The 22,350-nt window shown below is 39.1% G+C and overlaps 3 protein-coding genes across 3 annotated transcripts in view; 1 reads left to right on the forward strand and 2 right to left on the reverse strand.

Annotated features, from left to right (window-relative positions):
* The first annotated feature begins 2,433 nt into the window (after positions 1-2,433).
* On the forward strand, positions 2,434-8,332 carry LOC140364551 (somatomedin-B and thrombospondin type-1 domain-containing protein). Its single transcript, XM_072450743.1, has 5 exons — positions 2,434-2,900; positions 4,412-4,606; positions 4,837-4,915; positions 6,586-6,762; positions 7,469-8,332. Exons 1-5 carry the CDS (start codon positions 2,684-2,686, stop codon positions 7,584-7,586), a joined length of 786 nt encoding a protein of 261 aa, XP_072306844.1. The 5' UTR covers positions 2,434-2,683; the 3' UTR covers positions 7,587-8,332.
* terf1 (telomeric repeat binding factor (NIMA-interacting) 1) lies at positions 7,387-11,385 on the reverse strand. Its single transcript, XM_072450742.1, has 10 exons — positions 11,178-11,385; positions 9,854-9,934; positions 9,652-9,779; positions 9,484-9,576; positions 9,264-9,413; positions 8,763-8,866; positions 8,524-8,550; positions 8,354-8,451; positions 8,181-8,251; positions 7,387-8,098 (listed from the first exon to the last, which is right to left on the reverse strand). Exons 1-10 carry the CDS (start codon positions 11,359-11,361, stop codon positions 7,940-7,942), a joined length of 1,095 nt encoding a protein of 364 aa, XP_072306843.1. The 5' UTR covers positions 11,362-11,385; the 3' UTR covers positions 7,387-7,939.
* An 829-nt stretch (positions 11,386-12,214) lies between these two features.
* LOC140364552 (potassium voltage-gated channel subfamily B member 2-like) overlaps positions 12,215-22,350 on the reverse strand; it is a 93,076-nt gene continuing 82,940 nt past the window's right edge. Inside the window, exon 3 of the mRNA XM_072450744.1 lies at positions 12,215-17,238. Within this exon, the coding sequence (XP_072306845.1) occupies positions 15,391-17,238 (1,848 nt within the window). The 3' untranslated portion in view covers positions 12,215-15,390. The remainder of the gene's footprint in view (positions 17,239-22,350) is intronic.

Consider the following 22,350-nt stretch of genomic DNA (forward strand, 5'->3'; position numbering starts at 1 on the left):
CTCAATAAAACATGAACAAAGGCTTGATTATATTGATAAATGTGTATTCATTTAGTTACTATTAAAGCCTGAAGAATTCTTAAAGTGCCTATGACAGGTTGTCATAGGCACTCAATGAACTAAAATGCACGTGAGACAATATATATTTATTGCTGTAATTTGTTTAATTTGACAAATAAAAATATATATGGTTGAATTAATGTTTAGAGGGTCAAAAAAAGCTGTCTCTTTTGTGTAAATTACGCATAAACCTCAGATGGAATGAGTGTCCCTAGTGTGATGTCACTTCCTGTAATTCCCTACAAACTTGTCAACTTTTCTCCACAAATAGCTACTTGATTGGTGTGAAACTATCATTTATATTTACATGTATAAATACACCAAATAAAGTCAAAATTAGACAATCCTAAAAACCTATAATAGGCACTTTAATAACTATACAAAGAAATAACTATTATGTTACCAATTATTTCTGTCTGCGTATTAGTGATTGTGATTGTGTCTGGCAGGAGCACAGGGTTGTGGGTTGGAGTCTGTCAGCCGTACAACACACATGATTTGATCTTTACTTTCAACTCCCTCAGACCAAAGCAAACTCACCGTGCTGTGGTTTTTGCATCGGCGGAGAAGATGCGCCTCACATGACCACATTCTTTTAATGCATCTGTATTTTCAACAGCACACAAGCCTGAGCAATGTGTCGATGTCTGGCCAAGAGCTAACATCAATCTTTATTAACCAAATGACCCTGTGGAAGATGCATGAGCTGAGACACACTACTGGCTCCAACACTTAGGGGCCGGTGATCCTGCAGCTGATGAACATCGCGGAGATGAAGGCTGTTAGTGCCACTTGACCTGATCCACTTTAAGACGCGGATCAAAGACTCTGTTTAAGAACAACCAAAGACTCTAATCTAATTTCTAATCTAATTTCCTGCCATGGTTTTCTCCTAAAATCTGCATTATGTCTAGATTTACTTGACAGTTGTTTGATCAACTAAATTATCTCCCACTGATCAGATTAGGGTTAAAACCAGTGGTGGAAGAAGTAAGTTTGTTGTTTAAGTAGAAGTATCACATGTAAATATCTACTAAAGTAAAAGTATTAAGTAAGTAAAGTTCATGTTTAAAATTTTACTTTTTGAGGGAAAAATATATTGTGCATATTTTATATTAAATATGTCGTATACAATTTGATAAAGAATTGTCCTGTTTCTTTTTTTAAAACAATACATTTCTCAAACTTTCTATGTTTACTTTTGTTTGCTCAAAGCAGTTCTTGAACTCTAAACCCTCAAACTATACAGAAAGTAGTCCTTTAAAAATGTTGTGGAGTAGAAAGTACAGATACTAGTATAAAATGTACTTAAGTGAAGTACAGATCCAAAAAAAAGCACTTTTACTCACTAGGACTTGTTACTTTCCACCTCTGGTTAATAAGAAAGGAAATGTCACATAAAGGTCAACAAATATACAAATATATTTTTTAAAAGTTTTTTTTTTTTTTTTCAGTTTAGACGGACCAACTCCAGACACTAGAGATCAGCATATCAACAACTTTAGAAGACTTATTTTCCATAATTAAAAATAAGGACTAGGGCAGTGTTTCTCAAACTATGGTACACTTGGCCCTCTGCACTTTGAAAACTTTTTATTTTAATTTTTTTCGGGACAAATTATGTTTTTTTTTCCCTTTTTTTGATCATCTTTATTATTTAAAACAATCTTATCCATGGTTTAGTCTCTTTTTAGACCTGCTTTAGCCCCAATGTGATCCCAATGAAGTCCAATATTAAATCTGATAGTACTCAGAAAGTCTTAATTTGATGAAGTACCTTTTACCACTGAATTAACAGACGCACAATCACACACCGTTGCTATTGAAGTATAGTCATAGATAATTAATAACAGATTGTAAAACATCAACACGAACATCTTGACCTAAATGTGTGGCAGTTAAAGTTTAGTTGAAACATCTTATTATTTTACTGCTTCCTGTGCAGAGTAATAAATGAGTTCCCTCCCATGTCTGCAAATACAGTCCTCTAGACAGGGAGTGCAGGGAGCTGACACCAATGTACCAAAGTCACAGAAAATATTCACTTGTGGTATGCAAGCAATGCCACTGCACACACTGAATCACAATTCCAACATGATAGAAGATAACGCCCGACATTCTTTGCAGATTGCGGAGGGATATTTTATAGATAGCAACCCCATAGAGGTGACAACCAGCAAAGGGTGGCTTGCTGTTTGGCACTGGCCCCCTTGGCACAATTGTCTGGAGACCTGCCAGTGCGGACATTCCTGCCTTTCTCTTTGGGGATGTTTAGAAATGTGTGATGGCAAAGAATGGCCAGGAAAAGGCGGACAAGAAAGCCAGTGTGGTCTGAGGAAGAAGAAAAAAGTAACAAAATTAATAAATCCGGCCGATGAAAAACATTGTAGCTGACCCCTCCCTCGTCCTCATTGTCAGACCGCAGTGGGAGGGGAGGCGAGAAGGAGCAGGATGCATAGTCCAACATGAAGAACTCTGTGATGAGAGCAGGAATAATGGTGCTCTAAGGTTTTCCAGGAATTGGACACAAGTGAAGAAGAATTCCAGGTCACAAAAGAGCTGCTATTCTTGACTTCTCCAGATTCGGTCATGACTTGAGCCAAGACTTTGCAGCATTTCCACAATGGGCACCACTGTGGAGTTGGTGTATCTGCTTCTTTTGCTGTATTCTCTGGGGCAGTGTGCGTTCGGAGGGTGCGCAGGTAAATGTTGCTGGGGGAGAGATATGAACTGCATGACAACAGACTGGAGGATGGACAGAGTGTACGGGACGTGCTACTGCGATGAGGGCTGTGGGCAGACCAGGGACTGCTGCTTTGACTACTTCACAGAATGCCCAGGTTTGTGATAAATGAATCACCGCTGTACACACCTTTGGAGATAAGCTGTTGTTTCAGATAACCTTTTCAAATAGATAAGAAGGTAGAGTTAAATTAAAAAAAGAAACAAGTGAACAAGTGTATTAGTGCTGTAGCAATGGTGATCTGGGACTTAAAAGCGCAGGAAATGGTCAGAATATTCTCATATGAGTGACACATTTTTTGTGTAAATAAAGAAAGCCCGTGCAACTTGGCTGTGCAGGCTTTTCTACTTGTGTCGTCAAAAATAATAATTAAGAAAAATCAATGCTAAAACTGGTATTAAAACTAGATACTGGAATCTAGTAAATAAGCATTAAAATAAAACAAAGTAGAATCTTTCTTGAAACAGTTTTGCAATTGTCTTAATATATATCAGAACAATGAAAACTATTATTTGGAGTTGAAAAGGATGTTATGTTTTCTGATAAATTGTGTTCTTATAATCAAGTATCAGGCCATTTCCTTAGCATTGAAATTAGTATTTGAAATCTGATTTATTTAGTATTGACACAATACTATTCATTACACTGCAAATATTCATATGTCTAATTCTTAAAACCGCTAATATAGTTACATTGTTGCTGTTGTTATTATTTTGCACACAATATCTTTCTAGATTTTTACTTCCTTGTGAAATTGTAAATTCAAATTGTGAATGTGCTCTACCTGGGTAACTCTGGGTAGAGATTTGTGATCAATAATCCTAGCCGGTCAAAGGGTTCTTAATCACAAATCTCTGTTACCCTGGTGATAACAAGCAGCGCGTCTATTTAACAATGCTACTACACTTATACTTATATACGTATACTTAACAGTTCACAATCAAGGCAGTGTACTGTTATAATCTTACCACTAAATACCTTTAGCAGTCCAGTGTCTAACCTCATTTCTCCAGCCCACATAATAGAATTAGTCCAAATATTTAAAGAATGCCACTTCTTGTAGCGGCTGTAACAGTAGCAATCAAACAGGCAGAAAGTACAGAAAGTATCTGAAACATTTGCTACACGCTGGAAATGGTTGACGATAATTACTTCAAAGTCTGGTTATGGAAGCATCACTGGACGGTCCCTTTGGCCTAAATCAATGGTTTGTTTCATGGAGTTTAATAATAATAGAGTTTTAGGAAAGCAATATTTCTACACTCTTCTAAAGCAGCATGTCTTCTTTCGTTATATTTATGTTTGAGGGGTTAAAGGTGCACACTGTAACATTTCTGCTGGAGAATCTGCCAACTGCTTGTCTCCGTGGAGATTTACTTTGCCATAAAGGTCCACAATTTGGCATTAAATTGGACTATTTGGAGAGAACGGACGCAGCAAAGCAATCTTCAAAGTAAAAACACCTGTAATTGTATGAAGATGATGCTGGATGAGTTCAATGCCATGTTTACTGTGATATTCCAGGCAAAGTGATAACATCTCCATGGAGGTGAGTAAGTGACGGAACCTTAACTGTGTTTTGTGACGTTCATGTGGCGCTCTCACCAGCTCAGGACTGTGCGGTGACCGAATGGAGCTACTGGAGCGGCTGTGCCAAACAGTGCCAGCCCTCGATGCGGGTCAGAGTGCGGCACACGGAGAGGCAGCCCTCTAACAGCGGAGAGCCCTGTCCCGCGCTGGAGCAGAGGGCCGGCTGCAGGGAGTACAGGGACAACAAGGGCCAGCCGTGTGGAGCCAACTCAGGTCAGCAGGACGCAGAGGGAAGATGTGGTGCTTGTCTGGAATTATAGTACCAAAAAAACAAAACAAAAAAACTGCTAAAAACCTAGTAAGGCATTAGATCAACCCCTTATTGTAAATATTTAAGACTTGCTCTCAAACTATAAGATCTACTAGGGTCATTTGCCAAAGGCTGATTACATTTCTAGTCTACATTTTTTTTTATGTAGTGTTATTCTCACTTTTCTCTCCAGATCCGGCATTTATCACCAGTATGGAGTTTGCCAAGGGTAGACCCAAGCACGACAGCTATGGAAACCCCCTGCACCCTGGGTAAGATTTACATTATTTCTGTATTATAAATCATCCCAAATCGAGGTTTCTGTTGTCACATTGTGTAACAGAAACCCACGCAAAGGGAACAAAGATCTGTGCCTGAAGCAGCCGTTAGGTGTTTGCTCACCTGCGTGTCTCTCCACACACATTCTATGCTGAGGGACGGCCCACCGGCCTTTGAAATCAAAACCTGATAATAATGATGCAGGACAGATGAATGGAGCATAAAAGACCTGTATGACACTAGACATGGGGACACATTTAGAAGTGGAAGTATTGCTGCACTAGGAGATGAGAGTTAGTGTTACGATTCAAACATTTGAAACTTGTTACTGATTTGTATTGATCATTAAAAAAAAAACTAGGTCTGATATAGAGCAAGACCATTCTTAAACCATTCAGGAAAGGTCCAATTTTGTCAGATTTTCTTTTTGTAGTGTTACTGGTTCAAATTTTGATACTATAGATGTAGTATCTAGGTTTTGTTTTTTGTTTTTAGAATGTAATATAGGACTTAAAAATCCCTCACTATTTTAGTTTAGTTGAATTAAACATAAATTAGTATTAACAGCCTCAAGTCTAATTTGTACATACACTCTCTGCCTGTCCTCTTGCATCCTGCTATGTAACGTTTTGCCTCCTCAGCAACTCTATTGCCAGTTTACTCAGGAAAAGTTCAAGGCCACGATATTGAAGAGAACTTAAAGGGGACATATTATGCTTTTTTCAGGCACTTTTTGTTGAGCTGTAAAATACTACTACTAATAATAAAGTAGATCATAATTTTGCACTTTGTTAATTGTAAACCGCATTATTGAGCTAAAATGGCGTAATAATGGAAGCACGTCCATTGACTTCCTGTTAAAAACCGCATAACTTTTCACAGTGACATTTCACTGTAACAAGCAGTGGATGTTCATTGACATCTTTTTATTTTTTTAATAATTTCATTTCAATCAAACATTTTAAAGTTAGGTTAGGTTAAACTTTATTGTCCCCGAAAGGAAATTTGCCGGAGGCTCACAGTGTTGCAGGTCACACTCCACACATCATCAAGACACCCACATTCAGAGAACAATCAGCTGATCTACACATTTTAAACACAGAAGCATATGGCATAACATTACTGCACAACCCCAATAAAGTGACAGGCTAAAGTGACATAAGAATAAATACAAGAATAAGTATCAAAAATACTTACAAATAAAAAAAAGCGTCAGACTATGTGGATTTGTAAAGCAAAGCGACAGGTGTTGTAGGGAAGAAGGTGGGTTTTAACCCTATATATGTATCACTACATGAATTTTAATCCTAAGTATGTGGGTGGGGACAGGGGGTCGGCAAAACAGGAATTTTCTGAGCACCACAAGCCTCAGTTTCAGGACAATACAGGATTTCTCTAACATCCATAAATCAATCATCAATCAAAATACAACCGAGTAAACTAATGATGAGGAAAACTGTTGTAACAAGGATAAGTGCAGTCAAATATGTTTTGCATAATACGTCCTCTTTAAGTATACTGTGTTTACTACCACTTCACTGTTTGTTCTTCTATGCAACATGTTTATTCTTCCATAATAAGAGATTCACACCCTCAAGATGAACATTCCTAATCTGTCCCCCCGCATGGGCCTGTCCCCCACATGGGCCTGTCCCCCCTGTAGCTTCTGTGTGGAGTTTCAGCTGGAGTCTCGGACGCCCCACTGTTCGCTGCAGAACCGGCCCCACACTCACTGGATGCGCTACATCACAGAGGGCTTCCGGGTGTGCGTGGCCTGTGAGCCCCCTGCCATGAGGAACCACAGCGCCAGGTGCCAAGGAGACGGACTGGACGCACACAAGTATGAAGTCATGACACCTCTGAGTGGGATCTGTCAGGGAGGGGTCAAAGGTCAAGGAGTTGGGCCTTTGGGACACACCTCGAACTGATAAGACCTGTAGAACAACTATGTCAGTATTGCCTACAGTAACACGAGCTAGTCAACTAGTCAAAGTCTGGTGTATTTTCATTCTACCTGCCATATTCAGCACATACTCACTTTGAACAGTTGGATTTGGTGTAAACTTGTTTCAAATACTGTACGCCTCAGTCACTCCTCAGTGTGTTTTATTACAAATATACAAAAAAACTATTGTAAAGTGGCATGTTAAGACTCTAATTGCCTTGTAACTATGGAAACTGTCAAGCTATAATTGTCAGTGAGGAAAACCGTCCATGTTAAACCCAGATTATTTTTGCTGTAATTTTCTAGCTGGGCTTTAATTTTCACATGCAACAATTTCTCAAGTAATCTAAACAATTCCCTTTGTGGCTAAAATAATAATAATAGATGCCCATAATAGAAATGTAGTTCAGCGTCCCACAAAAGTCCATACCATTAGTCCCTTTACTGCCCCCTTGTGGAAATAGTAGCTTATAGTTGGCCCTGTTACTTGTTACCTGTTAATGATACATCTAACAACTCTCTCATTTAAACTTTATTCATGATCTGGAATACTATTGAACATTACACACTGAGCAAAGCTGTACATTTGTCTGTGTTGCAGAGACGTTGCGCTCCACTGGCAGGCGCTGGGGAGTCCTCAGTGCAGCGGGACGTGGAAGAGGGTCCAGAAGAGCAAGCACTGCAACTGTCCACCCCAGCACAGTTTTGTTTTTATCTGATAGTTACACCACTGTAACATCGACTTCAACGAGATATCGCAGTGAATTAGTTGTAGTAGCTGCAGACTGAAAGCAAACGTTTTAAATCATTCTAGCTCACCTTTATATTTAACTTATTACCTTTGTAATTTCAAATATGATGCATGGTGTATTGCCACAAAGTCACTCTTTACCCAGATACATTCTGAACAGCACTTTTATAACAAAACACTGTATACATTTTTAATAACATGTGGACCAGTTTGCATTCCAGTAAGAAAATAAATATGTACAATGAAAATAAAAATGCCATAATGGAAAAAAGGTATACTCTAGTAGATGGTATACAGTAAACCAATACAATCTCTGCATGTTTAAACTACACGAGCCTTTTTCAGGGTTCTCCATCGGTCTTTGAGCATGGTGCCAGTGCGGTCCCCAAAGTTAAAGTCCTGCAGGATGTGAGACCACTGCCCCAAACCGTGTCGTTTAACTCCTGCAATAAGTTGTTTGTCTTCTGTCCAGGTCCATTTCTAAACAAAATACAACAAATACGACTGAATAACAGCAGAACATCCACAATGACAATGGTCCAGAATATGGAGTGTGTCTTACTGTACGTGGTTTCCGCTTTTTGATATTTGTGGGGTCCGGGACGATGCTCTTTGGGGTCGGGATGGATATATCTGCAAGAAAAAAGTACAACCATATGTACATCAAATGAACTGGGTGATAGCGCTTTAGTGTTAATAAAAGGTTCACTAGTTGTCCCTAAACATAAAACTCACCATTCTTGGAGAGTCTTGTGAGGCAAATAAAAGGCTTTTTGCCTGTTTCTGGGGTCCACAAGTCACACGTTTTAGTTGACAAAAGTTTACGCTTTGATCTGTTGACATAAGCAGTTTTTTAAGCAGCCAAGTGCATCGGTGGAAATAAAAATATACATAAATGCACACACCTCATACTTGATGTGTTCTCCTCATTTCTGATAAAAACAAACAAAACAAAAACATACTGAATAAAATATGAATAAAAAGTATAAAAATAAACAGTGTATACTATAAGAAAAATGCATGCATTTATATTATCTAGAAAGGCAAAATAGTGTAAACCCAACACCAAAATATCTTTAAGTGTTGGAAACAACAATATTTTAAACCATATTTGTGTACTGAATGAAAATGGGTAAAAACATACTCTTTGTTGACAGATGTGGTTGACTCAGTCGGAGATCTTTCATTCGTTTCTTTGTCTTCCAAAGTGTCCCTGCTCCCAGATGACTGCACTGCCTTTGTGGCCGCCTAATTACCAAAAAGACACAACATGCGCCGTTATTAATCATGTTTCTAAATGTTACCTGGTCATGCTCTTCTTAAGCAATTAACTTTCAGGTTCAATTGTTGCCTTAATGAGAAGGCAGGATTAATGAGGCCCGTCATTACAGCAGCCTTGTAAAGTTTAACCTTGGTCAACTTCTATGGTGCAAATCACTCCAGAGACTTTCATAAAGGCAAACCTGCTGAAAACAATGAGTTTGTTTTTCCACTCATTTAGCGATCAGTCACATCAGCTGCTTATTTAAACGCTGCAGAAAGTCAGACACGGGTGGACAACTTCTCAATACAAAACTGACGCAGCAGATTTCGTTGTGGGATTGTGCATATTTACATTTGGGCCAACCATAAACAATGGCCTTACCTTGAAAAGATAGTCGGAGGGATTTCGTTCCAGAAATTCATTGAGGAACATATTTGTGGTCTCCAGAAGACGGCTGTAGCTGAAGCTCTTGATAAGTGGGTGGTAGTTGTCCTTTTGTGCCACCACTGTTCCCAGTTTGACTCTTAGAGTCTGCATGAAAGATGGAAACTCATAAACTTCCAAACTTTGACACATGGATAAGTCAAGGGCAGATACTTACTGATGGAAAGTCTCTTCCATCAGAAAGATTCTTCTCCAACCACTGGATGACATAAGATGCATTCGATCCTTTCTCTAAGCACACAGCCACTGACTAGAAAAAAAATTCAGTTAGTAGTTTCACAAAACACAACACACACAAAACACGTTGCAAACACATTTTCATTACCTGAACAATCAAAAGTATTGTGATGTTTTTCGCCAAGACTTCATCCTCCACTGTCTTTTTGAGGTCAGACCAGATCTTTGCTGCTGACATCAGAGGCAACACATTGTGGTCGTCTTCAAAAGACACGTCTAGAAAAAAAGACATTTTTGACAAAACAAAATATATGAAATATACCTGTAGGTTGCAAAATAGCGTCTCTTACCCAGGATCTCTCCATGCATCACTCTGGCAAGGAAGGCACACACCAAAACCTTCTTGTTCTGTGGTAGGCCGTCATTAATAGCTGAATATAAACATGAATAGAAGGTCAAAACTATAATTTACTGCTAATTTACTGTAAGTCAAGTGAAAATCCAGTTTAGAATAACACAAAAGGAGTTTGGTAAATGACAATATTCCTATAAATATGCAGAAATGCTAATCCTTACTTGAAAATGTTAAACGTGCATTTTGATCATCATAATCTGACTATACAGATTATCTGTACCAATGGGGTATAATAAAGGCTAGAGAAATCATGGATTCTGTTGTCGTGGCAGCTGCGATGTCTCTGATATTTCTTTCACTGAATTATGAAAATTATTATTCACCCCAAAACTCTGCACAGTTCTATATATTTTAATGCAGAATTAAACCGTTTTGTGTCATTACACCAAATGAAGACAACATCTGATAATTATTTTTCACAACTATTACATAGACCTTAGACTATTACTATAACAGAAGAATTTATTACCTGACAAAAACTCCACTTATGAAAGTATCCCTATCATGGGTTTCAGAATGATGAGAAAATAAGACCGGTGTTATAGCGATTAACAACAAAACGTTATACCTTCATAATACTGTATCTTTTGAATGGGAAAATGTTGCATATAAAAGGAAGCTAAAATACATACATTTGTTAAGTACTGTTTTCCTCTCACAATATGGCTGCTGGAACTGCATGTTAAATACTATAGTTACCATAGCGACAATCTCTCTAGTCTTTATTAGAACAGATCTGAACTATGTATAACAAAGGCGTAATTATTAAACAAGGAGTAAGGAGGAGTAATTATAAAATTATCAAAAAATAATAAATACATTTCATATTTTCACCCACAACACAGGATTCATAAATATTATTTGTCTTAAAGCTTTTAGTCAGTATAATTAAACGTTAATTTGGTTGATAATGTATTTAAAATATCATATTTCAACGCAAATAATAGTAGGTCTAAACCTTCCGGTACATCATTTTAATAATTGCCACTATTAGAAATGAATCTCAATTGAAATTCGATTAAATGCAGAGTCCTGTTCAGCTAAAATGAAGGGCACATTATTGGCGAAAATGAAAGACTTTTAATGACATATTAGTGTAAAGATTGTAACCCACTGAACACACAAACACTAGTATGAGGGCTGTTGTAAATGATCCTGAACATTTTGGGTTGAACAGACTTGGCTTATGATTATTACTAAATACAATTGTTTGAGTTGTACTGTTTACATCGTGAACTTTTCTTCTTCATATGTTTTACCTTCAAAAGACGACAGTTGTTTGTTGAATTCCTCCAGATTTCCGTCCTTGAAGCTCCGACACAGACTTATGAAGAGAAAGTCCATCATCCAGTCCGTGGCCACCGCGGTGACCTGTGAGAAACTGACATTCTCCTCACATTTATCAAAGTCTGGACGAGTTATATTGTGTTTTCCTTTCTCCATCTTCAAACGCCACGGCTTTGTTTATCTGCTCTTGTTCCTGTCTCGGTCTTGGCGCCTCATGTGCGCCTGTTTGTTTCTAAAATGGCTCCCCCGTGTGGTCTGGGGGAATAACGCTTCTGTAAAAAAGCCCATTATAAGTAGTTTTCAGTTGTTTGCGTTCTACCGTTCAATCAGGCCCTTTTAAAATAGCTTATATGTGGAAACTCTGCTCCTCGGTCTAATACAGTAAAACAGGCCTAAATCCATTTTTTTTTCTCCTTCAGATATTATTTAGTTTTTCACATTTTGTGGTCTATGCTTTGAAAAGATCACATTTTGTGCATATCGAATGAAGATTAGAATATACTTTATAGTTCTCATCTCCACGAGGAACAGTGGTCACTGCACATCTCAACTTTATATAATTATTAATCAGATGATACATAAAGACACTCTTAGTAGTTTCCCCATTCTATTTCCCAATCAACAATGTATTGAAAAATCTTAAATTTGACTCGAGTCATTTTTTCAGTACTAATTTGTACTTCTAATACACAATAAGTAATGTTATGGGCTGTTTATGGACACTTAGCTGTTGCACTGTCCAGGTGAAGTCTCCTGTTACTCCCCAATTGCCAAAACTTTAGGCCTACACAAATATCAAAATTCCTGCAAGTCCTGCTTTGTTGCACTGCACTACGGAACAAAATAATAATGATGAGTAATTTACTAAGAAGCAGCCTCGTGCTTCCAATGCACTGTAGTGTCTGCTGTAATTAGAGCATGCTACAATCATTAAAAAGCTAATACTACTTTTCCTGATGAACACATGACCCATGATAATGCAACTGTGCCTGCATAATTACGACACACACAAGTTATGTACACATTTATTTGTTATTCTGCATATGCTAATAGACGTAATGGGGAACAATGCTCTACAGAAATGTTGACATACATGTACCATAACGAAGTGTGGTCACATAATTGTTCAGACTACTACATGCATACAAAGATGATGTCGCTTTGTACAGAAAAAAAAACAAAAAAACAACAGTCTGTAGCTCCGAATGTGTCAAATACATATAAGATAATGACCAAATAAAACAAATGTAAGAGGCAAAATACAACATAAAAAGAAGAATGCAATAGCTTAATGCTCTGTAGGGATGTGTGGGTTAAGCACGCATGAGTGACATGGACAATACCGTTTCTCTTAAGGGGAATACATAACCTTTGCACTGCTTATTGTACTGTATATAGACTGGATATTGCCGCAACAGCAAGACAAAAGCCTACTCCCATATTTGCTGTCATCTTCAACGCTATTTATTTCATTATCCACGCAAACGCCATCTCAGGGGAGTCTTCCCGATCAATCCGGTGTTCCTCTCGCCCTGGCTGTCAGAATGACGGATGAGTCCTGGCCTGCGCGAAGATGTGATAACGACAAACAAAAGGGCCTCGGAAGTAAAACGGAACAGACCCAGGCGGGAAGAGTGATTCTGCTGAAGGTCAGATGAGTTTGAAATAAGGGGATTTTACACTGACGATATGTTAGATTGATGTCGAAATATATGTACACAAAATGGGTCGCAAATGGTGCAATGTAATAATTTAGGAGGTTCTTTCTATTTTGTCAGTTTATACAGTACTGGAGGGCATGCATGTGGAGTCTAAAGCTGTCGTGAGAAATGAATAATCACATGGACTTGTCACTTGGCGAATGTGTTTTTGTTTATTCTCGCATGTGTTTTATGGGATTCCCAATCTCTACTGGCCAGAAGTTTTGTATTGTGCTCCTTTCTCGCCTCACTGAAGACGGATGGGGTGGATAGTGAATGTAGTACACATATTATTACCCAGAGTGCTTTGCTCCGGGAGCCAAGACATCGGTGTAGATTTGACAAGATCACCGTTCAAAAAGCTGTGAAAGAAAATTTCTATCCAATTCAGAGAGTTGTAGAAAACCTGAGAACTCAACAACATTACTTTATCTAATACATAAAGACCTGATTTCTCCTATAAAATTAGATTTTTTTTCTGTACAGTGCTATATGAACAAAGCAAAATGACTTGCTACCTTCTCATAAACACTTATGAAAAGGCACGCAGCATTTCAACCACCAAATATGGCAGAAAACTTGTGGTCGTGCTCTATTTTGTTTTAGAAAAAATAGAATAATTCTCAACATTGATTCACAAAAAACATAAAATCATTTGTGTGTGGCCATTAAAATCATTTAAACAGACATTAGTTGGATTTATTTCAATCCAACTGTAATATAAAAGGCCTTAGTGGTCAATTTGGATCCATACAGTCAAATTTGTAGTCCATTGATATCAATAAGAAAAAGTCAAACTCAAATTTTGCATTGTTTGTGAGATTCTATTAGCTGTAATACTGTTCGTCTCGTATTAAAGATATAACATTTGAAAAATACAAGTAGTTTCTGCATGTACACTTACAAATCCCATAGACAGAAAATAAAGTGCCACTATTCTTGGCCTGCATAGATTGCACATTCCACACCTTTCTGTGACAACAAAATATGACTCGAGTAAGTAAAACAAAAGACAAGAACCATCCGCTCAGGTTCGACCAATGCCTTCCTCGTTTGTGAGGCGCCCACGAACGCAACACGCTAAAGTGTCATGCTAAAACAATATATAACAATCATCCAGCAACAAATAGGAATCAAAGGCAACAAACAAAGATTTTCAACAGATAATTTCAGTCAGTGTAAAACAGAAGTGAGCACAAAAAAAAAAAAAAGACCAAAAAATAAAACTCCTTTGGGTTTTTAAGTTTGACTGAAAATCATTATTTGTTCACAATGTAACACAATAAATTACAGTCCAGGATGCAAACACATATACAAAATAAAAAGATGCTCTCAAATTGATCAGCAGGATCAGATAAAACTCGCAGTTGTACCAAAAAAGACTGACATCAGGGTGCCGTGGATATGCAATGCAAAAGGAAAAAAAATATATATACTATAATCATATCACTACATTATTACATTTATTTACGCCGCTGAGAAAGACAAGAGCTTGACAGTGTGCTTGATTTGGTCCATCGATGTCTCTAAGAAGGAAGTTCTATTGTAGTTGATGGTTTATTACCTGCTTTAGTGAAGCGTTACAAGAGGAAAGTTTGAAAAGATTACTGACCAGGTCTACTGTGCTTAACCAAGTCTTATTTGGCTAAATCTTTTCTAGTTTACGTAGAATTTACTTATTCAATCTAGACCTATGTATTTTACACTATTTGATACAAGATGCTATTCAAACTATTAATAATTGTGGGGCTGAACAAGTAGTAGTTTCTTGTTAGAAGCCGTAAAGTACTGGTTACATATAGACGTTTTTGGCCACTACAAGTGTATGTGAATAAAAGGATTATTATTTTTTTGTCAATTTCTTTGATGACTGAATGCAAAACTGAAACTTTAACAAGTATTCATGAAATCCCAAAACATTCCGTACAGTTTTCATAGACCGTTTATCACACTAAAAGAAAAAGAAAAACATTACAAGGTCGTCATGGGAACATTGCATTTCCACAAAAAGTAATGATATGTTTTTATTTTAGAGTTCGCTACAATGCAACACCCAATCTGAGGGCTTTCCGTGTCTCCTTCCGACGTCGTCCTCTCACATTATTTTTCACATTGCACATTATTTGTACCAGCATCGACAGCTTTTTTGTTTTTCCTTCCTGTGCATTGTCACTGGCTTTGATGTCCCGGTATTTACAGTGGAGCGCTTTCAGCAAACTAAGCACCGTAAAATATCTCGTCTTTGTCTAAATGCATGCTTTGTACAGTTTAGTCCCCCGTCCTTAAGTTTGCTAGAAAATAATTATGTACATCAGGAGGGCCGTGAGTCTACCTACAGCAGTTGATGACATCCTTCATTTCTCCGGAGCCTTTTAAAGCACCTCAGTTTCCTCTTCTTCAGCAAAACACAACACAAGTAAAAGGGACTTGTCATGCCATGCAAAAATATCTTCTACTGCATCCTTGTCTTGTGTTAAATTGCTTGTCACATGCTGGTTTCACAAGTCGGAGAAAGACTGCCGTCTCCGGGTATCAGATGGATTTCCGTTGTAAACATGTGGTTCTCGACTTTGTTGTGTCCACTTTGGTTGCTGTCTGACTCCCCGCTCGCCCCGACTACGTCTTGGGTGCAGTTTTGTGCTGCGTTCTTTGGCGACAGAGGCCCCACCACAGCACCTGCCACCTCCATGAGATGATCCTCCGTGGTCGGGTCCTCGTCTCCGGGCGGGGTGTCCACGACCAGCCTTTTCGGAGATAGTGATTCCTCCTCCACGATGGGAACGAGATCATCCGAACATGGTATGAGCAGGGACATCTCTCCATCGGGCGATTCGTCTTCCATGATGCTGGAGCTGATGTCTCCAGGAGAGGTAGTGCTTGGTGGTGTCAGCGGACCTTCTGCCAAGTTTCTGTTTACAGCGAAAGCCTTCATCTTCAGAGGATTGTTCCTCCTTGGAGAGACTGTTTCCATGGCACTATTAAAACTCCCATCTTCGTCTATGTGAAGCTCAGACGGATAGAGGTTGTCTGCCGTGTCCAGCTGACCCAGATCTAAAAATGGAAGCTTTGGAAGAAATGTACAACGCTCAACGTCAACCTCCTCGCGCAGAAAGTCCTCCGAACAGCCGGCCTCTTGCACTTCTGTCATCTCCAGTTCCACCTCTTCCTTCACAGCGGATTCTGGACTGTGAGTTTTCCTGGGTGAGCCAGGTCCAGTCATAGTTGTGCTCATGGTGCTCATTGAACTTGCAATGTTTAAGTTGGTGAAGGATTGTGATTTTGTCATCTGATTGTACATGTCTTCTAACCTCTGAGCGTTTAGATGTTGTGGAGTTGTGTGCTCATGCTGCAGACTTCCTGATGTGATAATAGTAATTTGATTTTGCATGGTCTCTGGGTCTCTTCTATCTGGTGATTTTAGGCTACTTTCTGATGACACGTTCTTTGCCGAGCCCCAGCGACTTGGCGACAGGTGGTTATCGAACGTTTTTTCCTCCCCCTTCTCCACCACCACGTCCATGAGCTCCATACTGCGCGCGAAAGCATCTTTGAGATTCATCGACACAATACTTCCATTCCTCTTTGCTCTTTCAAGCGCCTCTCTCCTCTTGATGGCTTTTTCCTGTCTCTTCTGCTCTTTGTAGAACTCAGAGAAGTTGTTGACAATGATAGGGATTGGGAGGGCAATTACCAGCACTCCCGCTATACAGCAGAGCCCCCCTACAATTTTACCAAGCAAAGTCTGTGGGTAAATGTCACCATAGCCCACTGTAGTCATTGTAATAGTGGCCCACCAGAAAGACGCCGGAATACTGGTGAACTTTGTGGCATCTTCATCTTTCTCGGCAAAGAACACCAAGCTGGAGAAGATCATAATGCCCATTGCAAGAAATAAAATAAGTAAACCGAGTTCGTTGTAGCTCCTTCTCAAAGTGAAACCCAGAGATTGGAGACCAGTGGAGTGCCTGGCCAATTTTAAGATCCTCAATATTCTCATGATCCGGAATATTTGCACCACACGCCGCACATTTTGGAACTGCAGCACGCTTTTGTTGGATTCTGTCAGAAAGATAGTCACATAGTAGGGCAGGATGGCGAGCAAGTCAATGACGTTGAGTGGGCCCTTGAAGAACTTCCACTTGTTGGGAGAGGAGAGGAAGCGGAGGAGGTATTCCATCGTGAACCAGGCGATGCACACGGCCTCCACGTGGGCGAGCTGCGGGTTGTCGTTGGCCTGACCGAATTCGTCCATCACTTGTAGCTCTGGTAAAGTGTTGAGGGACAGGGCGATGGTGGAGAGCACAATGAAGAGGATCGATATGATGGCCAAGATCTGCAGAAAGAAAAGAAAAGTAGGGATGTCAGAAAAACAGCTTGGCAAAGAATTTCAGTGATGGAGACGTTTATGAAACCGCTTGAAAGCTGAAAACTCCGTGTCATATTCTGTTGAATGTCTTTCTCACGCTTCACACGACTCGATGAACTCAAGACCATCAAGTAAAACTGAGAGGGTGATTCTGTTTAAAGTTAAGACATACAATCTGTTAGCGGAAAGGGTTTAGTACATTGCAAATAGTGTCCATTACTCATTTTGCATTTACTAACTTATTTTTCTTGCTCATAATGTCAAAGTTTGTGACTTGGCCAGGGAAAAATCCATGAGGCAATAATGAATGAGATAAAACACAGCTCACATAGCTTTAAGTGGGTTTGGGAATACAAAATAGTTTTCTGTAATCAGGTCAAAATTAACTAAGAGCTCAGTCAATTAAAATTTATTGTCTTCATTGTCTAGAGAAATTGTGACAATAATCATAATACTAAAACACATCCCGAGGTATAATTCAACAAATAAATATTGTTGAAGCGAAATGTGATAGTACAGACCAAATATAGCGTCCAAGAGAAATGAGTAAATGAAACACAATGAGCTGAATGAATGTAAGTGGATATTCCTGAAGAAGGATACAGAAATCTCTCAAAATGCTACTACTAGCATTACAATCTCATTACAGTCAGCTCAGATTTTCATTCTGTTGATGTGATAAGTTTTATTGATTATAAGTTTGTTTTGTTCTCAGAGTTTCCTTTCCACATCAAATGCTTAAAGAAAGTACTCTCTCCAGCGGCACCGTACACATTGGCTTTGGCTTCAAACTAGTTTAGAATTACAAAACTAGATCTCTATAGACTCACACTAGAGTCCCAGAGCACCGCTTTCAAGACACACCTCTAAACAGTTTATAAAGTGTTATTTGTCTCGATAGCAACAGGTCCACGGGGGTCTCCGGGCAAGGGCTAAGATTTAATATGGCAGTCAGCTTCTTTCAAAAATTCTATTGTTCTTGGCCAGGATCATAAAAAGTAATATCAGAAGTATTGTCCGTACAAATCTACTCCCAGGTTAGCGTTGATCTTTATATTAGTTGAACTGCCACTGAAAAGGGAAAAGGAAAACAATGCCAAATCTGTCAAAGTTTTTATATGTTTAATTCACATTACAGTATTCTGAAGTAATTTCTTTCTTTTTTTTATTTTTATAGTGTTTATTAGACATAATTGTGAAATGAGAGCAAGAGAAGGAGGACACTCACACAAAGCCGGCCCCAAAGAGCTCGACACATGTGCCACTGCTCCAACCTCTCGACCCCAAGGCAGCCCACGCCTGGAGAGTCTACATCAATACAGCCGACCCCTCAGAATACTAATCTTAGCCACTCTTTCCACAGGGGATATTTAATTTGGAGATGATACAAATGCCCTTTCTACAAGCAAGCAAGCGCTACTTCATGTGGATTAAAGAAGGGACCGACTATAACATAGAAATAGAATTATCCAACAGTCTACTACCACTTTTGCTTTGTTTATGATTATAACTACTAGAATTGTATGGGTCAAATGTACATTTTTTTTTTTTTTTGCAATGAAACAATAAAGTGTCCCCTATCAAACTTAAAATGACTAACCAGATCAATAACTACAATGCTACTACAGTAGTAGTAATGTCCAGAATGAAATCTCAGTTTTTTTTTAAATACAGATCAATCACCGGATTCATCTCTGCAAATTCAGATAGGCGTGATTGACAGGTGGATGAGGGACACGTCTGTATCATGGCTGCTCACGAGGGAAAAAGAAAGGCAAAAAATATCACATGGGACTGGAAAGAATAGTAGCTGTTTTTTTTTTTTTACAGAAACTATGAATGAAACACAAAACTCTCTAAATGAAGTGAGAGAAGTTAAGTAATTAAAACAAAATAATCTGATTACACTGTTCTATTTGACGTTGACTCGAGGCACGATGGAAGGGGTGGAAACTAAACTCACTGTCGTAAAGTTGTGGAGTGTGTAACTGCAGGTAGTGTTGTCGTAAGTACAAGTACTTACTTGTAGCGCTGTAGTCGTCTTAGGACATTCTTGGTTGTCTAAAGACATTTCTATATCGACAAATTAGTCAGCTAAAAGGGGGAGGGGCAAACCTTTTCTGGTGGAGGGTTCACCATCGGTCTGTTTCCATGGAGATATTATTTTCCCAGGAATATTCCACAGTATGGCAATAAACTTCTATAAGCAGGTGCCAACGTGATGGAGCCCACATGAAAAGTTGTATGTCACTTTGCACCTGTAACTGACAAAACTGTCCAGGAGATCATCACCAGTCTGAGTTCATCTACCTGCTGCCTCGATGTGGTACCCACCAGATTTCTAAAGTCTGTGCTGAACAGTTTGTTAGCACCATTCACTCACATAGTTAACATGTCGCTTCAATCTGGAACATTCCCAATGTCTTTGAAAACTGCGGTCATAAAGCCTCTCCTAAAGAAGAGCAGTCTTGATGCCGCAGTACTGAGTCATTACCGGCCCATCTCTAATCTGCCATTTTGGGGCAAAGTCCTTGAAAAGGTTGTTTAACAACAGCTCACAGATTTCCTCTTAATAAACAACTCATTTGATGTTTTTCAGTCAGGTTTTAGACCTCATCACAGCACTGAGACTGCTCTTGTCAAGGTGACAAATGACATCCGCCTGAACACTGACACGGGCAAAGCCTCAGTCTTAATTCTGTTAGATCTGAGTGCTGCGTTTGACACTGTCGATCATGGGATCCTCTTACAGAGACTAGAGGACTGGGTGGGCATCACTGGCACCTAAACTGGTTAAGGTCCTATCTGGAAGATAGGAAGTACTTTGTTGAAATTGTGAAATTGGTAGCTGTGTCTCAGACCACATGACCCTGACCAGTGGAGTGCCCCAAGGGTCAGTCCTGGGTCCCCTTCTGTTCAACCTCTACATGCTGTCGTTAGGTCAGTTGATACGCAGTGAAAATGTGTCCTATCACAATTATGCAGACGACACTCAGATCTATGTTTCACTGTCGGCAGGTGAATATGGACCAGTGGATTCACTCTGTCACTGCATCCAACAGATCAGTTTGTGGATGCAAAACAACTTTCTCCAGCTGAACTCAGACAAGACTGAAATAATCGTTTTTGGCCCACAGAAACAAAGAGAAAGTGTTAGCGGTCACCTCCAGAGTCTCGCTCTAAAACCTACAAATCAAGTTAGAAATCTGGGGGTAATAATGGACTCAGATTTGAATTTTAACAGCCACGTCAAATCAATAACATCAGCAGCTTTTTACCATCTAAAAAACATTGCCAAAATCAAAAATATAGTGTCAAAACCAGATTTAGAGAGACTTATCCATGCGTTTGTCTCCAGTAGAATAGACTGTAACGGCCTGCTCACTGGCCTCTCCAAACGAGCTGTAAAACAGCTGCAGTACATCCAGAACGCTGCTGCTCGGGCCCTGACTAGAACCAGGAAGTATGATCACATTAGTCCTGTTCTCAGGTCTCTGCACTGGCCCCTGTGGCTCAGAGAATAGACTTTAAAGCAGCTCTGCTTGTGTACAAGTCTCTCCAGGGCCTAGTACAAAAGTACATCTTGGATATGTTAGTGCCATATGAACCATCTCGGACTCTGAGGACCTCAGGGACCGGCCTCCTGCTGGTGCCCAGAGTCAGGACTAAACATGGGGAATCTGCGTTTCAGTTTTATGCAGCTAAAACCTGGAACAGTCTTCCTGAAGATGTGAGACAGGCTTCTACTCTGACAATGTTCAAATCTAAGCTAAAAACTGTTTTGTTTAGCTGTGCATATGACTGAAAGGATTTTCTTTGCACTCTTCTCTTTTATGACTTAAATTGTTTTTAATTAGTCAATTTTATTGTATCTGTAATTTCTTTGTGATTTGAATGCATATTTCCTGCTGTGTGAAGCACTTTGAATTGCCTTGTGTATAAAATGTGCTCTACAAATAAACTTGCCTTGCCTTGACTTATGTCGTGACTAACTTTAATTTCAAAGGTCCTTTAAAGTTAGAACGTTCACGAACAATGAAAATTATATGACATAAATCCCAAGAACAGAAAAAGCATGTCTGTTTTAGCAGTAAGAACTCATTGCAGGTTTGTCTTTACACTTTTCAGCGCACTGCCATGGCTCAGCAAAATAAGTATCATCACTAAATGAGTACTGCTGACTATCAGGTTAAGCCTATTAGTCTCTCAGAGAAGCCACCTAGACCTGACCTGGCCCTCAGCACAAACGCGCCAGTCACAGAGAGGACGCTTTGAGCTTTTTGGCAGAGGCTCGCTGCCCCAGTCCCAGGTGACTCCATCAGAGAACCTGTGCTTGTGTTCATGCTGCACGACCTTGGCACCGAGTCAGCATTAAGGAAGAGTCCATTATACTGAGAGATAATGGTGCAGCCAGCATTTGGCTTAAACTGACTGCTACGACAACACAAAGGCAAAATGTAATAAGAAAAAGCTCTCTGCTCTTTAGAGGTCATCATTCTATATATAGATACTATTAAAATACTTATAATTAAAAAAGACAATCAAGCTGCATGGATTTATTACGTCCTGTGAATAAAAGGGCACAGGCTACAGACTCGTCATGGAGGTGGAATGAACTTGTTAGCGCAGCATCCCAAATAAAGTACACACTTGCTGGGTTTTAATTTCCAGTGTTTAAATATCTTCTGACATATAATCGATCAAATAAATTGCAAGCTGTTAAAACTCCTGTGAATCATGTGTCTTTGCCAATTCAGAATCAAATTACCATCAAAGTGTAAAATGATGCTACTATGTTTAACTACCTTGTATTGAGTACTTGTCAAGTAGAAGCATATCTATGATTGGTTTGATTTTTCCACGTTGACACAAATATGTTGTGTCACAATTTATAATGTTTACAATGTTGCATTTATTTGTTTTTTCTAATTTGGAATGATTACGTATATTTGGTGAGAATATAAAAATGGATTTACTTTTTTACAACGCTTTTGATACAGATACATTACCATAACTGTATTGGCCTATAACTCACTTCCTGCTTGTGCATTGGTGATGGCACTACAGTAATCTCTGTGC

Source organism: Eucyclogobius newberryi, unplaced genomic scaffold (assembly GCF_026437365.1).
Source record: "Eucyclogobius newberryi isolate DKJ021-1_F unplaced genomic scaffold, fEucNew1.0.hap1 SCAF_18, whole genome shotgun sequence".
In the NCBI taxonomy this organism is placed as follows: domain Eukaryota; kingdom Metazoa; phylum Chordata; class Actinopteri; order Gobiiformes; family Gobiidae; genus Eucyclogobius; species Eucyclogobius newberryi.